The sequence below is a fragment of the Carcharhinus amblyrhynchos genome, chromosome 9 (assembly GCF_965287045.1).
Source record: "Carcharhinus amblyrhynchos chromosome 9, sCarAmb.v2.hapA, whole genome shotgun sequence".
In the NCBI taxonomy this organism is placed as follows: Eukaryota; Metazoa; Chordata; class Chondrichthyes; order Carcharhiniformes; family Carcharhinidae; genus Carcharhinus; species Carcharhinus amblyrhynchos.
In genome coordinates, this window is record NC_137332.1 from 3,821,215 (window position 1) to 3,836,422 (window position 15,208).

The following is a 15,208-nucleotide window of genomic DNA, read 5'->3' on the forward strand; positions in this document are numbered from 1 at the left end:
GACATGATAATAAAATCGAGGCTGACACCCACAATACATGAAGCTGCACTGGCAGAGGGTCAGTACTGAGGGAGTGCCGCACTGTCAGGGGGTCAGTGCTGAGGGAGTGCCGCACTGTCAGAGGGTCAGTGCTGAGGGAGTGCCGCACTGTCAGAGGGTCAGTGCTGAGGGAGTGCCGCACTGTCAGAGGGTCAGTGCTGAGGGAGTGCCGCACTGTCAGAGGGTCAGTACTGAGGGAGTGCCGCACTGTCAGAGGGTCAGTACTGAGGGAGTGCCGCACTGTCAGGGGGTCGGTGCTGAGGGAGCACCGCACTGTCAGGGGGTCGGTGCTGAGGGAGTGCCGCACTGTCGGAGGGTCAGTACTGAGGGAGTGCCGCACTGTCAGAGGGTCAGTGCTGAGGGAGTGCCGCACTGTCAGAGGGTCAGTACTGAGGGAGTGCCGCACTGTCAGAGGGTCAGTGCTGAGGGAGTGCCGCACTGTCAGAGGGTCAGTACTGAGGGAGTGCCGCACTGTCAGAGGGTCAGTGCTGAGGGAGTGCCGCACTGTCAGAGTATGGAGGGATGGTTAGATATTTCTGTTTACCATGCAGTATGGACTGTGACTGATATTGTTTTAAATCTTACTGTAGACTTCACTCCACCATCTCTTTAACAGTGTACCCTCTCTGGAAGCTTTCCATAAGTGAGTAATGTCACTGATTTTACAATGAATTACAGAGAACTGAAATCACAGGAACACACATTTGAACAGGAGCTTCGTGCTGGATTTCAGCACTGCAGAATCCTGCTGCTAGCCACCTTCAAATAACCCTTTCAATATTATCTATTCCTCTCTCCCTCAGATGCTTATCCAGCTTCTCATTAAATATATTGATACTATTCACCTCAATCTGGCAGCGAGTCCCACATTCTCCCCACTCCCCGTGGGAGCGAGTCCCACATTCTCCCCACTCCCTGTAGGAGCGAGTCCCGCATTCTCCCCACTCCCTGTGGGAGCGAGTCCCACATTCTCCCCACTCCCTGTGGGAGCGAGTCCCACATTCTCCCCACTCCCTGTGGGAGCGAGTCCCACGTTCCCCCCACTCTGTGTAATGAAGTGTCTGTTGAATTCTCGACAAACCTTTCTCTAATGACGGCCAGTGATGGCCTGTGTAAGATTTGGAAATATCCCCTCTGTTGCTGATGCTGTTTTATAGTTTTATAAATCTCAAACAGGTCCTGCCTCAATCTCATCTTTTCCACAGAACGGATTCCCAGGCTGATGAGTCTTTCCCAATGTTTTCACCTTTTCATTCTGTGAATCTTTGACACAGCTCCTGCAACATCCCTGTTGACAGAAGAACTCCCAAACCCAATGTGAAGAAGGTGCTGAGACTCTGGGAGGGTGGGATTTCCTGGCCTTCCCTGGTAGCATGTTCAGTAAGCCGTGCAAAACATCACAGGCTTCGGTGGGACTGGAAAATTCTGCTGGCAGCCAATGGCGAGCCCCCTTCTCCACTGCCAGAGACACGCCATGGGGGCAATGGGAAGTCCTGGTCCGGGATGCTGTGGTGGAGATTGTAAGTTGCTCACTCACCTCATTCAGCTTCCTCTTCCACTCTCACCACACAGTCCCAGCTCCTCTGAAATCAACTAATGAATTTGCCAAGCTGAGGAACAAATTAAAAGGGTCAGCCCCTTAAAGGGGTAGTGCCCTAAGCTAAAACAAATCGCAAATGAAACTTAAAACGTGCCGATACTGTTCCTTTAAGAAATACATTAATTTGATTTGATTTATTATTGTCACATGTATGAGTGTACAACAAAAAGTATTGTTTCTTATGGGCTATATAAACAAAGCATACCATTCATAGAGAAGGAAAGGAGAGGGTGCAGAATGTAGTGTTACCGTCATAGCGAGGGTGTAGCGAAAGATCAGCTTAATGCGAGGTAGGTCCATTCAAAAGTCTGATGGCAGCAGAGAAGAAGCTGTTCTTGAGTCGGTTGATACGTGACCTCAGACTTTTGTATCTTTCTCCCAAAGGAAGAAGGTGGAAGAGAGAATGTCCGGGGAGCATTGGGGTCCTTAATTATGCCGGCTGCTTTTCCAAGGCAGCGAGAAGTGTAAACAGAGTCAGTGGATGGGAGGCATTTTTTTACGTGATGGATTAGGCTTCGTTGACAGCCCTTTGTAGTTCCTTGTGGTCTTGGGCAGAGCAGGAGCCCAGACCAAACTGTGATACAACCAGAAAGAATGCTTTCTAAGGTGCATCTGTAAAAGTTGGCGAGAGTCGTAGCTGACATGCCAAATTTCCTTCGTCTTCTGAGAAAATAGAGGCATTGATGAGCTTTCGTCACTATAATGTTGGCATGGAGGTAGCAGGACAGGTTGTTGGTGATCTGGGCACTCAGAAACATGAAGCTCTTGACCATTTCTATTTGGTCCCCGTTGATGTAGACAGGGGCATGTTCTCCATTACGCTTCCTGAAGTCGATGACAATCTCCTTCATTTTGTTGATATTGAGGGAGAGATTATTGTCATTGCAGCAGTTCAGCAGATTCTCTCTCTCATTCATATCATAACTCATATCATTTCTTTTCTATCATGGTTCTTATGAAGGGTATGTTTAAAAGCTGGTTCTGTTTAATCGGTGCCAATCTGTTCCTGGCAGCCCACCTACTGAGAATGTAGAGAAATGATTGATCCAGGATATTGGACTGTTTGTTTTAATCTGAGCTCAACAGGTTTTGTTTGTTTCAGAGTTTTCCCCTGGGGTTTCAGAGTCGGGTTTAACTATGTTGATTGACAAGTAGTCATGTGTTAATGGGAGGAGCTAAGCTTACAGAGAGACAAACAGACAGATTCTGCTTGGGTCTGTAAGGAGCAAGACATCTCTCTCTCTCCCTTTGGAGTCAGCTGTTTGGAACCTGTGTGTAAATAGGTCTGTCTCTGTTTCTCTCTCCAGATGTTCTGGAGGCTGGAGGACTGGCAACCATTTAGCAGCCTGTTGTTCACTAACTAATTTTGAAGAGGAGTTCAAGTCTATAAGAGGAATGTTGCTTAAATTGGAGCCAATAGAGATAGATTAGCAGTTAAGAACTGTATCTTATCGTGCTTCATGATTTCAACTGGTAAAAGTTAAGTTAGTTCATTTTGTTACAGTTAAACTGTGTGAAATAAAGTTTGTTTTGGTAAAAACCTAGTGTGTCAATAGTGAGCGAAACACCTTATCCTCCCAGTAATGGCAAAAATAAAAAAGATGTGTGGGTCTAGTCGGGTTTCCAAACATAATTTGGAGTTTGTTCTCTGGTCCCTAAGCAAACATCAAATAAAAATGTTGTGAAAAGGGTCAATAAGGCACTCCGGTCATGCGGTGCCCATCGAGCATGGAAAGCCTCGAGGGTGTCTGCTGACACTGTGTGCTTCCTGTCCAGGGACACCCAGCTGTGAAAACAGCGGCGGCCGAGGGATAGGCAGCCAGGACAAACACTCCCCTCACCCGCCTACTGCCGGGACCTGTTAACGGTGCCGCAGACCCCCAGGGCTTCCCGATTCCCCCCACATTGTAGTATAATTAACAAGCCGATACCCAACACCCATGCATCTTATTGCCCGAATCAACTGGATACTTAAAACATCCATTGAAGAGAACCCACTGGATACTAATGTCTGTCTGTGTTTTACACTGTGGAAAACAGGCTGAAGGAAGTGTCCTCAGTGTTGCTTTGTTCAGGTTTAATGTCGCTTTCCTGTGTGCCTTGCTGATGCTGAATGTGCTCTTTGCTTTAATAGGGATATCCAGGTGCGTTTGGAGCACGAGGCCCCCCTGGATCCGATGGCAGCCCTGTGAGTTATATCCACGTACCACTTTGCTCATTATACTTTCAGCCAGAGCTTTCTGCCTTCAAGGGAAATGGTTTTAAACAGCTGCGTGGAGATTAGAACCATTCACTGAGGTGGAATTTCTTGTGTACACACACCCCGAAGGCACAACCAGAGTCAATATCCAGCGTGTACATTGGGCACGAGTGCATCACGCACGTGCAGACATTAGGGCTAGGAGCCAGGAGGTGGCCATTCAGGCCTTTGAGCCTGCTTCGCCGTCCAGTAAGATCGTGGCTGATCTGACCGTCTCAACTCCCCTGGACGGCCTCTGAAAACCTTTGCCTCCCTCGTCAATTAGCAATCCGTCTTAACCTTAAAAAAACTCAATGTCCTGGGCCCACTGTTGTATGGGAACAAGAGGTGTCCACACACTCACGGCCCTCTGAGAGACAAAGACTCCCATCTCCGCTTTAAATGGGAGACCCCCCCCACCCCCACTCTATTTTTGAATGCTCCCCCCTTGTTCCAGCAGGGGTATGATGGTACGTCTCAATTCCTTCTCTCAGTTACACCCTCCTTGTTGTGTCTGTATTGAAATACAACCCAGCTCATTACCCTGACACTGCCTCCAGCAGAAGCACACTGATTTCCGGTGATTAAGGTGTTTGAGCGTAAAATTAGATGCAGAATTTGAGGTCATTTTCTCGGTGTTTAATTGCGATGCTCCTTTGAAGATTTTTAAATGAATTTTACGCTCGTGCATTTTCGATTTCCTTGGAGGCGTTTTTATAACTTGTTAGAAGCTGAAAGAAAAGCTGCCGTGTGTCAGGTTTGTTAGCTGCCTGTCTGTAGCTACACAGACCAGGAAACCCACTGACACGGTGCGTCACGGTCTTAACGAATCAATCTTAACTCAGAAAAACATAGAAACCAGAAGCAGGAGAAGGCCATTTGGCCCTTCGAGCCTGCTCCACCATTCATCACAATCATGGCCCATTGTTCAACTCGCTCCTGCTTTCTCCCCATAACCTTTGATCCCATTCGCCCCAAGCGCTATATCCAGCCCTCTTGAATACATGCAATGTTCTGGCATCAGCTACTTCCTGTGGTAATGAATTCCACAGGCTCACCACCCTTTGGGTGAAGAAATGTCTCCTCATCTCCGTCCTAAATCCTGAATCCTGTGACCCCTGGTTCTGGACTCCCTCACCATCAGGAACATCCTCCCTGCATTTACCCTGTCTGATCTTGTTAGAGTTTTATAAGTCTCAACGAGACCCCCCCCCCACTCATTTGTCTGAACTCCAGTGAAAACAATCCTAAACTAGTCAGTCTCTCCTCGTACATCAGTCCCACCAGCCCTGGAATCAGCCTGGTAAACCTTCGCTACACTGCCTCGACCATCCTTCCTCAGAAAAGGAGGCCAAAACTGCACACAATATTCAATGTGTGCTCTCAGCTACATTCTGTGGAAGTGAATTCCTCACATTCACTGCTCTCTGGGTGAAGAAATTCCTCCTCATCTCAGTTCTAAAAGGTTTACCCCTGATCCTCAAGCTGTGACCCCTCGTTCTGGACTCCCCCATCACTGGGAACATTCTTTCTGAATCCACCCTGTGTAATCCCGTTAGAATTTTATAAGTTTCTCTGAGATTCCCTCTCACTCTTCCAAACTGCCGTGAATATAATCCTAACCGACTTAGTTTCTTCTCATTTGACAGTCCCACATTCTCCCCACTCCCTGTGGGAGCGAGTCCCACATTCTCCCCACTCCCTGTGGGAGCGAGTCCCACATTCTCCCCACTCCCCGTGGGAGCGAGTCCCACATTCTCCCCACTCCCTGTGGGAACGAGTCCCACATTCTCCCCACTCCCCGTGGGAACGAGTCCCACATTCTCCCCACTCCCTGTGGGAGCGAGTCCCACATTCTCCCCACTCCCCGTGGGAGCGAGTCCCACATTCTCCCCACTCCCCGTGGGAGCGAGTCCCACATTCTCCCCACTCCCTGTGGGAGCGAGTCCCACATTCTCCCCACTCCCCGTGGGAGCGAGTCCCACATTCTCCCCACTCCCCGTGGGAGCGAGTCCCACATTCTCCCCACTCCCCGTGGGAGCGAGTCCCACATTCTCCCCACTCCCTGTGGGAGCGAGTCCCACATTTTCCCCCCTCCCCTGCAGTCACTGAGGTGTAGGTATATCTTTGCCGCTGTTTGGGAGGGGGTTAAGCACTCTGCCCCACTCTGTTCTCGCCAGGTCCAAGTGGGAGGATCAGGTGAAGAATGTTCAACTCCAGACCGAGCTGAGTGAAAAGGAGCAGAGTGGAACTAACTGGGGTTCCCCATCCTCAGAATCTCTGACCCACTGTTCCGATTGTGATGCTGTCAAGTGGGATATTATACAATGGGATTCGGAATTCCAGTGCTGGCTCTGCTCTCTTGGAGCTGTGTTTACCATGGAATGTGGAGCTCTGACATAAAATATCCCAGTGCTCCGAAAGCTCGTGCGACCAAATAAACCTGTTGGACTTTAACCTGGTGTCGTGAGACTACTTCCTGTGCCCACCCCAGTCCAACACTGGCGATTCCACATCACGGCTTCCGTCTTTGTAGATAGTGCTCTCCCAATCACAACCTGTTCCCAAACGCCAAGAATAGAAGCTTTTTCATTTATCTAGCCTGCCGGTGCAATGAAATCTTTGTGTGACCTGGTTGCCGCAAGGTTCTAGAGACGGAACTAACCCTATTTGGAAATATTGAACGTATCGTTGATGCAGACTGTTTGCAGATTGTAACTTGTGGCACCACTTGGGCAGATGGAATTGTGCAAATATGCCATCAACATGAGGTGAGGTGAGACTTCAAAAGTCACCCACATGTGCAAAAAGATCCAAAGAAACTCCCTTGGCAAATCCACTTAGAATGTGTATCTTATTTCCAAAGAATGACAGGATTTAGGTCTGGTGACGTGCTATAAAACCCACAGGAACGTCCCCTCCACCCCTCACACGGTAAAAGTGACCCTCGAGTCGCTGCATTGGTGGATTTTAGCCAAAGAATATAAGATATGAGAATGGGAGAGGCCATTCGGCCCCTCAAGCCTACTCGCATTTACTACAATCATGGCTGATCTTCCAGCTCACTTTCAACCTGATTCCCTTTTCAATCGCTCGATGTCAATTCTCAGCAACCGAACATCTGAATCTCTCAGAGGGGAGTCTTTGGCCAATATTAACTGAGCATTGCTGCCCAGTAAGTAGACCAGATTGTCAATCTAACAAAACACGGCTGTTAATGACAAATTCTTTTTCCTTCTCAGGGGCCGGTTGGGGGAGTTGGTCAGCCTGGATTTCCTGGCCTCCAGGTGAGTCGAGTGGGTAAACAGTGTTTCCAGTTTCTCCCGAGGTATTTGCATCACCTGAACCAGGAATACGTTTGATGTGAGGTGATCTCACTGAAAGATTTGGGGTGGCGCGGTGGCACAGCGATTAGCACTGCTGCCTCACACCTCTGAGGACCCAGGTTCAATTCCCGGCTTGAGTCACTGTCTGTGTGGAGACTGCACATTCTCCCCGTGTCTGCATGGGTTTCCTCCGGATGCTCCAGCTTCCTCCCATAGTCCAAGGATGTGCAGGTTAGGTGCATTGACCGGGGTAAATTGCCCCTTAGTGTCCCAGGATGCGTAGGTTAAAGGGATTAGCGGGGTAAATCTATGGCGCTATGGGGACAGGACCTGGATGGGATTGTCATCAATGCAGACTCGATGGGCCGAATGACCTCCTTGTGCACTGTAGGGATACTAGGATTCTATTCCATGATAAAGCATCCTGGGATTGGGTTTCGAGAGCAAAACTATTTCCTCTGGTCGGCAGGGTGTCCAGAACAAGAGTTGAGACTCAGAGGCAGGTTGTTCAGGGATGAGATCAGGAAGCAGTTCCTCGCACAAAAACGGGAATGGGAACCTGGAATTCTCTCCCCGAGCCCATCCCTCCGAAACTGCTGTTGATGCTGGAGGTTTCAAAGGTGAGGTTGGTGGATTTTTAATTTGGGCGGAGGGATGAGGGGGCTGAGGAAGGTGGATGGAGCTAAAATACAGATCGGCAATAATCTAACTGAGCGGCAGAACGTTATTGATCTTATATGTGAGCATATTGTACCAGCATCATTGGTACAAGCTTTCTTCCTGTCATCGTCCTCTCTACACAGCCTGCACTTTTCGTGACAGCCAAATATCAAAAAATATCCTGCTCTTTGTGAATAACAACAGGATCCAATTATCACTTTAAAGTTTCCGAGCATTTTCAAATCCACTTGTCAGGGGTTTCTTGTCTGTCCTTGGCTCCCAGTCAATCCATGGGTGTTTTCCTGATCTGAGGATCCAACAGCTGTTCTGAGGACAAGTTAATCTCTGTATTTCAAACGGGAATCTTGCCAGATAACAAATAGCTCGTAAGTTACTGCTGTTAATCGAGTCATAGAGTCATAGAGGTTTACAGCATGGAAACAGGCCCTTCGGCCCAACCTATCCATGTCACTGAGCTAGTCCCAATTGCCCGCATTTGGCCCATATCCCTTTATACCCATCGTACCCATGTAACTGTCTAAATGCTTTTCAAATAACAAAATTGTTCCTGTCTCTACTACTACCCCTGGCAGCTTCTCCCAGACACTCACCACCCTCTGTGTGTGAAAAGATTGCCCGACTGGATCCTTTTGTATCTCTCCCCTCTCACCTTAAACCTCTGCCCTCTAGTTTTAGACTCCCCTACCCTTGGGAAAAGATATTGACTATCTAGCTGATTTGTTCCCCTCTATTTTATAGACCTCTATAAGATCACCCCTCAGCCTCCTCCACTCCAGGGCCTTACCAATGTCTTGTACAACTTCAGTAAGACATTCCAGCTCCTGTATTCAATGTTCTGACCAATGAAACCAAGCATGCCGAATGCCTTCTTCACCACTCTGTCCACCTGTGATTCCACTTTCAAGGAGCTATGAACATGTACCCCCAGATCTCTTTGTTCTATAACTCTCTCCAACGCCCTACCATTAACTGAGTAAATCCTGCCCTGGTTCAATCTACCAAAATGCATCACATCACATTTATTTAAATTAAACTCCATCTGCCATTCGTCAGCCCACTGGCCCAATTGATCAAGATCCCATTGCAATCCTAGATAACCTTCTTCACAGTCCACTATGCCACCAATCTCAGTGTAATTTGCAAATTTACTAACCATACCTACTAAATTCTAATCCAAATCATTAATATAAATGACAAATAACAGTGGATCCAGCACTGATCCCTGAGGCACACCGCTGGTCACAGGTCTCCAGTTTAAAAATCAACCGTCAACAACCACCCTCTGGCTTCAGTCATCAAGCCAATTTTCTATCCAATTGGCTCCCTCACTCTGGATCCCGTGAGATTTAACTTTATGCAACAACCTACCATGTGGTACCTTGTCAAAGGCCTTGCTAAAATCAATGTAGACAACATCAACTGCACTGCCCTCATCTACCTTCTTGTTTACCCCTTCAAAAAACTGAATCAAATTTGTGAGACATGATTTTCCACTCACAAAGCCATGCTGACTGTCCCTAATCAGTCCCTGTGTCTCTAAATGCCTGTAGATCCTGTCTCCCAGAATACCTTCCAACAATTTACCCACCACAGATATGAGGCTAACTGGCCTGTAGTTCCCAGGCTTTTCCCTGCAGCCCTTTTTAAACAAAGACACAACATTTGCCGCTTTCCAATCTTCAGGCCCCTCACCCGTGACTATCGATGATTCAAATATCTCGGCTAGGGGATCCGCAATTTCCTCCCTCGCCTCCCACAATGTCCTGGGATACACTTCATCAGATCCCGGGGATTTATCTATCTTGATGGGTTTTAAGACTTCCAGCACCATCTTTTCAACAGTAGATACTGATGAGAAATATTAATTTAAGATCTTACCCATCTCTTGTGATCTGCACATGGATGACCTTGTCGCTCCTTAAGAGACCCTTCTCTCTCCCTAATTACTCTTTTGCCCTGTATGAATTTGTAGAATGCAAGACAAAAATAAAACTGTGGGACATCATTTTGTATTATCCAATCTTACAGCAGCAAAGGAGGCCATTCAGCCCATTTGGCCTGTGCTGGCTCTTTCAAGACGCCCCTTAGAAGTCACTACCGTATCCGCTTCCACTACTTCCCCCGGCAACAACGTCCAGACACCCACCACCCTCTGTGTAAAAAATCTGCCTCGTACATCTCTTTTAAACCTTACCTCTCGCATCTTAAACCTGTGCCCCCTAGTAATTGAATCTTCCACCCCGGGAAAAAGCTTCTGACTATCCACTCTGTCCGTGCCTCTCATAATCTTGTAACCACATCCTTCTGGTAGTGTGGCGACCAGAATTGAACATTATATTCCAAGCGCAGCCTAACTAAGGTTCTATAAAGCTGCAATATGACTTGCCAATTTTTAAACTCAATACCATGGCCGATGAAGGCAAGCATGCCGTATGCCCCTTTGACTACCTTCTCCACCTGCATTGCCACTTTCAGTGCCCTGTGTACCTGTACACCAGATCCCTCTGCCTATCAATACTCTTAAGGGTTCTGCCATTTACTGTATATTTCCTTCCAAATTAGGTAGGTATTAGACCTTGCAAAATGCATTACCTCTCTTTTGTCCAGATTAAACTCCATCTGCCATCTCTCCACCCAAGTCTCCAACTGATCTATATCCTGCTGTATCCTCTGATGGTCCTCATCGCTATCCGCAAATCCACCAACTTTTGTGTCTTCCGCAAACTTACTAATCAATCCAGTTACATTTTCCTCCTAATCATTTATATATATTACAAACAGCAAAGGTCCCAGCACTGATCCCTGAGGAACACCACTTGTCACAGCCCTCCATTCAGAAACACACCCTTCCACTGCTACCCTCTGTCTTCTTTGACCGAGCCAGTTTTGTATCCACCTTACCAGCTCACCTCTGATCCCATGCGACTTCACCTTCTGCACCAGTCTGCCATGAGGGACCTTGCCAAAGGCCTTACTGAAGTCCATGTAGACAACATCCACCACCCTACCCTCATCAATCATTTTTGTCACTTCCTTGAAAAACGTGATCAAGTTAGTGAGACACTGCTATTTACTGTCATTACTTACAGGCATTTGACAGACACAGTGTAGAACGCCCCCACCCCCCACTTCAGCTTCCCTACATTACAACAGGATCCACACTGCAAAAGTGCTTATTGGTTGTCAGGTGCTTTGAGAATCCCGTGGTGATGAAAGGTGCTATACGAATGCAAGTCTTTGGGCCCTGTTTTACTATTTGGATTCTAAGTGCTGGGTTAGGATTCTAAGTCCTTTACTTTTGTTCACTCTGGGAGATTAGGGCTGATCTGTCGTTTAAACTGACTGTTTAAAACCTCCCGGATTTAAATGATGAATTGTTGGACCTATACTTACAATTCGGAATTCTGTTGTAGAAGTAAACAAACTGGAACTGTGGAAAGATTAATTCAATTCCTTGTAATTGAGTTCCAGTGATCACAGCGTTGAGAGAATGAAGTGACCAAAGAGAGATTCACAAAGCCAATGGAATAAAATAAAAGAGTTCCAAATCTTGAAATGATTTACACGCACGGCAAATGAGGGGTTATTTCCTCTGGTTAGTGATTTAAAAAGCAGCATCACTGGGATTACGGCGTCCTGGGCTTTTTTTAAATAGTCTCATGGAATTTGAGAAGCCGACAAGTTGTACTAAATATGTGGAAATCAGTGATTAGACCTCAGCGAGACACCACAGATCAGGAAGGATGTCAGGCTCTTGGGAAGGCTGCAGAGGGATGTATGATTTGTCAGGGAACCAGCAGAGGGGCTGGAGAAAGTGGAACTGTTTCCCTTGGATCAGTGTTGGTTACGGAGAGATCTGATTCAAAACCAGAAAGGGTTTCGCAATGTTCCAGTTGTTGTGATCTGGAATGTGCTGCCTGAAAGGGTGGAGGGAGCAGATTCAATAATAACTTTCAAACGGGACTTGGGGGATACTCTAAGAGAAAAAAATGTACAAAGCAGTGAACGCGAGGGAGTTGGGTTAATTGGTTGGGTTCCAGGGTAGATAAATGAGCCACCATCTGTGCCATGATCCAAAATCAATTTAAAAACATACAGACTAGAATGTTACTTTTTGAATTAATTGTTAAGATATGGAGATATTGCAGTGTATTGCTGATGGGCTGAGTGGCCTCCTGTGCTTTTCCACTTGCTGTGAATGTTGGGCAAACAGTGAAGGTTATTAACAGCAGGAATTACTGAGCGTGTGCACACAAACTGTACATCCTGAATGTGGCAATGGGAATGAAACCCTTTCCCCGGGTAAGAGAGCAGCAACCAGTCAATAGATTTTATTGGAATGTATATTTTTACAAAGCGATCTGATGGACTGATAGCGTAAATATAACTCAGGGCCACCAATATAAAACAATCATTAATAACTCTACAAGGAACTTCAAGAGAAACATCTGCACTCAGGGTGTGGGGAGAATGTGGGACTCGCTCCCACGGGGTGTGGGGAGAATGTGGGACTCATTCCCACGGGGAGTGGGGAGAATGTGGGACTCGCTCCCACGGGGAGTGGGGAGAATGTGGGACTCGCTCCCACGGGGAGTGGGGAGAATGTGGGACTCGCTCCCACGGGGAGTGGGGAGAATGTGGGACTCGCTCCCACAAGGAGTGATTGAGATGAATAATATCGAGACATTTCAGAGAGAAGCTGGATACACACATGAGGGAGAGAGGAATAGAAGGAGATGCTGAGAGGAAGATGGGGAGGGAGAAGATTTATATGGAGCAGAAACACCGACATGGGGGATTTTGACTCAATGATGTTTCTGCCCTGTAGCAAATACCGTCGAATTTTGTCATCGTTTGTACCTAGCTTCATTATTTGTCAAAAAAACTTTTCTGAGTATCTTACACTGAACTTTGCATCTTCAGGCTGGGGTCTCCTAATCATAAGAACATAAGAAATAGGAGCAGGAGCAGGCCATCTAGCCCTTCGAGCCTGCCCCGCCATTCAATAAGATCATGGCTGATCTGTCGTGGCTCAGTTCCACATTCTCACCCTCTCCCCATAACCCTTAATCCCCTCGCTTATCAAAAACCCATCAACCCGCATCTTAAAAATATTTAGCGAGGCAGCCTCCACCACTTCAACGGGCAGAGAATTCCAGAGATTCACCACCCTTTGAGTGAAGAAGTTCCTCCTCAACTCCGTTCTAAACTGCCCCCCCCTTGGTGGAACAGAAGGGACTGGGAGATGGGGATTAGGAGGAGCTCACTGAACCTCCTTGCCTGGAGCATTAAATACCAGAATGGACATGTTGGGCTGAATGGCCTGTGTCTGTGCTCTGCATTGCTGTGTATTGTAATTATACAAGCGCTTCGCTGTTATTGAACCAGAAACTGATCTACACTTTTCATCTTCGTGAGGTGCCCATCAGATGTTGATTTAACAATGAGAATGTTGTTTGGGGGAGTTCTCACTACACACTTCACAAAGCAACCAGGGCTCTACTCAGTCTGTCCTCCGGTGTCCCCCCCGTCTCCCCCATCCCAGGGTGTGAGGAAGTCAGGGTCTGGCCAATCCTTTAGGAGTGAGGGAGGGAGGAGGTGTCGAACTATCACTTCTGTTACATTTTTTTCTTTTAGGTTTAATAGATGTGTTAAAAACTGTGGAGAGGATTTGATGGAGTCAATCAGGAGAAAGTGTTTGCTGTGACAGGAGGGTGGGTAACCAGAGGGACACAGAGAATCGGGAAAAGAACCAGAGGGGGAGACGAGGGGAATTTATTTGATGTGGAGATGCTGGCGTTGGACTGGGGTGAACACGGTAAGAAGTCTGACAACACCAGGGTTTACGTCCAACCGATTTACTTGATAGTAAACTCACAATTCACCTGACGAAGAGGGAAACCTCAAAAGCTTGTGCGTTTACTATCAAATAAATCTTTTGGACTTAAACCTGAATTTATTTGACACAGTGAGTTGTTGTGATCTGGAATGTGCTGCCTGAAAGGGCGGTGGAAGCAGATTCAATAATAACTTTCAAATTGGAAATTGGAGAGAGAGTTAAAGAGGGAAGATTTGCAGGGATACAGGGATAGAGCCGGGAATTGGGAGTAACTGTATCAATCTTCTGGAGTTAGCACAGGCACGATGGGTCAAATAGCCTCCCCCTGCACTGTATCGAACAATGATTGGAATCAGTAAGTACAAGGTGAGTGCCCAGTGCAGGGAAAGCCTGGTCAATGAGTACTAACCACGGGTTTTATTTATTTGCAGGGTGATGTTGGTCCAACAGGGTTAGCTGGACCCCCAGGGATTCCAGGACCTCAGGTACGCTTTCTCAAGCATTGGTTTCATTTCTCAGTTCTCAGAAATACATTCCAGGTGTTACAAAATGATTACCTTCCTCAATTGCTTTCCAGGGTCTGGTGGGGAGTGTTGGACAGCCTGGATTGAAAGGTGATAAGGTGATCTAAATATTTCATTTTTATTCGGATACTTTAATCTTTAAGGAATCAGTAGATCTAAACAAAGCATTTATCTTGCGATTAGGCCTGTGCTGATTGGTGGGATCAGGAGTTCTTTGGGCTGGATCGCGCTCTGATTAGTCACACTGACTCGCGCTCCCAGACTCTGTGCTCTTGCTGAGCAACTTACTGTCAACGGGAGATCCAGACAGAGCAGCAGAATTAGGCCACTCGGCCCATCGAGTCTGGTCCACCATTCAATCATGGCTGATATTTTTCTCATCCCCATTCCCCTGCCTTTTCCCCATAACCCCTGATCCTCTCATTAATCAATAATCTATCTATCTCTGTCTTAAAAACACTCAATGACCTGGCCTCCACAGCCTTCTGAGGCAAAGAGTTCCACAGATTCCCCACTCTCTAGCTGAAGAAATTCCTCCTCATCTCTGTTTTAAAGGATCATCCCTTTAGCCTGAGGTTGTGCCCTCTGGTTCTAGCTTCTCCTATGAGTGGAAACATCCTCTCCAGGTCCACTCTATCCAGGGCCTCGCAGTATCCTGTAAGTTTCAATAAGATCCCCCCCCACCTCCATCCTTCTAAACTCCAATGTGTACAGATCCAGAGTCCTCAACCGTTCCTCATACAACAAGCACAGGACCCTCTAAGGGGGATCCGGACATGTGTACAGGACATGTAACAAATACCAGGTTAATCATTCAGATTTAGAATTATTAATGAGCAGCACAGAATCTGAAATAGGAATTGTTCATTAAATTTGATAAATTAATTTTTACGGGATCGCTGGCTGGGCCCACATTTATTGCCCATTGCAAACTGCCCTCCATTTCAGAGGACATTTGAG

The 15,208-nt window shown here is 47.0% G+C and overlaps 1 protein-coding gene across 1 annotated transcript in view; it reads left to right on the top strand.

Annotated features, from left to right (window-relative positions):
* col24a1 (collagen type XXIV alpha 1) overlaps positions 1 to 15,208 on the top strand; it is a 317,299-nt gene that overhangs the window by 143,234 nt on the left and 158,857 nt on the right. The window contains exons 13-16 of the mRNA XM_080195089.1: positions 3,774 to 3,827; positions 7,121 to 7,165; positions 14,156 to 14,209; positions 14,302 to 14,346. Coding sequence (XP_080051215.1) covers positions 3,774 to 3,827; positions 7,121 to 7,165; positions 14,156 to 14,209; positions 14,302 to 14,346 — 198 coding nt within the window. The remainder of the gene's footprint in view (positions 1 to 3,773; positions 3,828 to 7,120; positions 7,166 to 14,155; positions 14,210 to 14,301; positions 14,347 to 15,208) is intronic.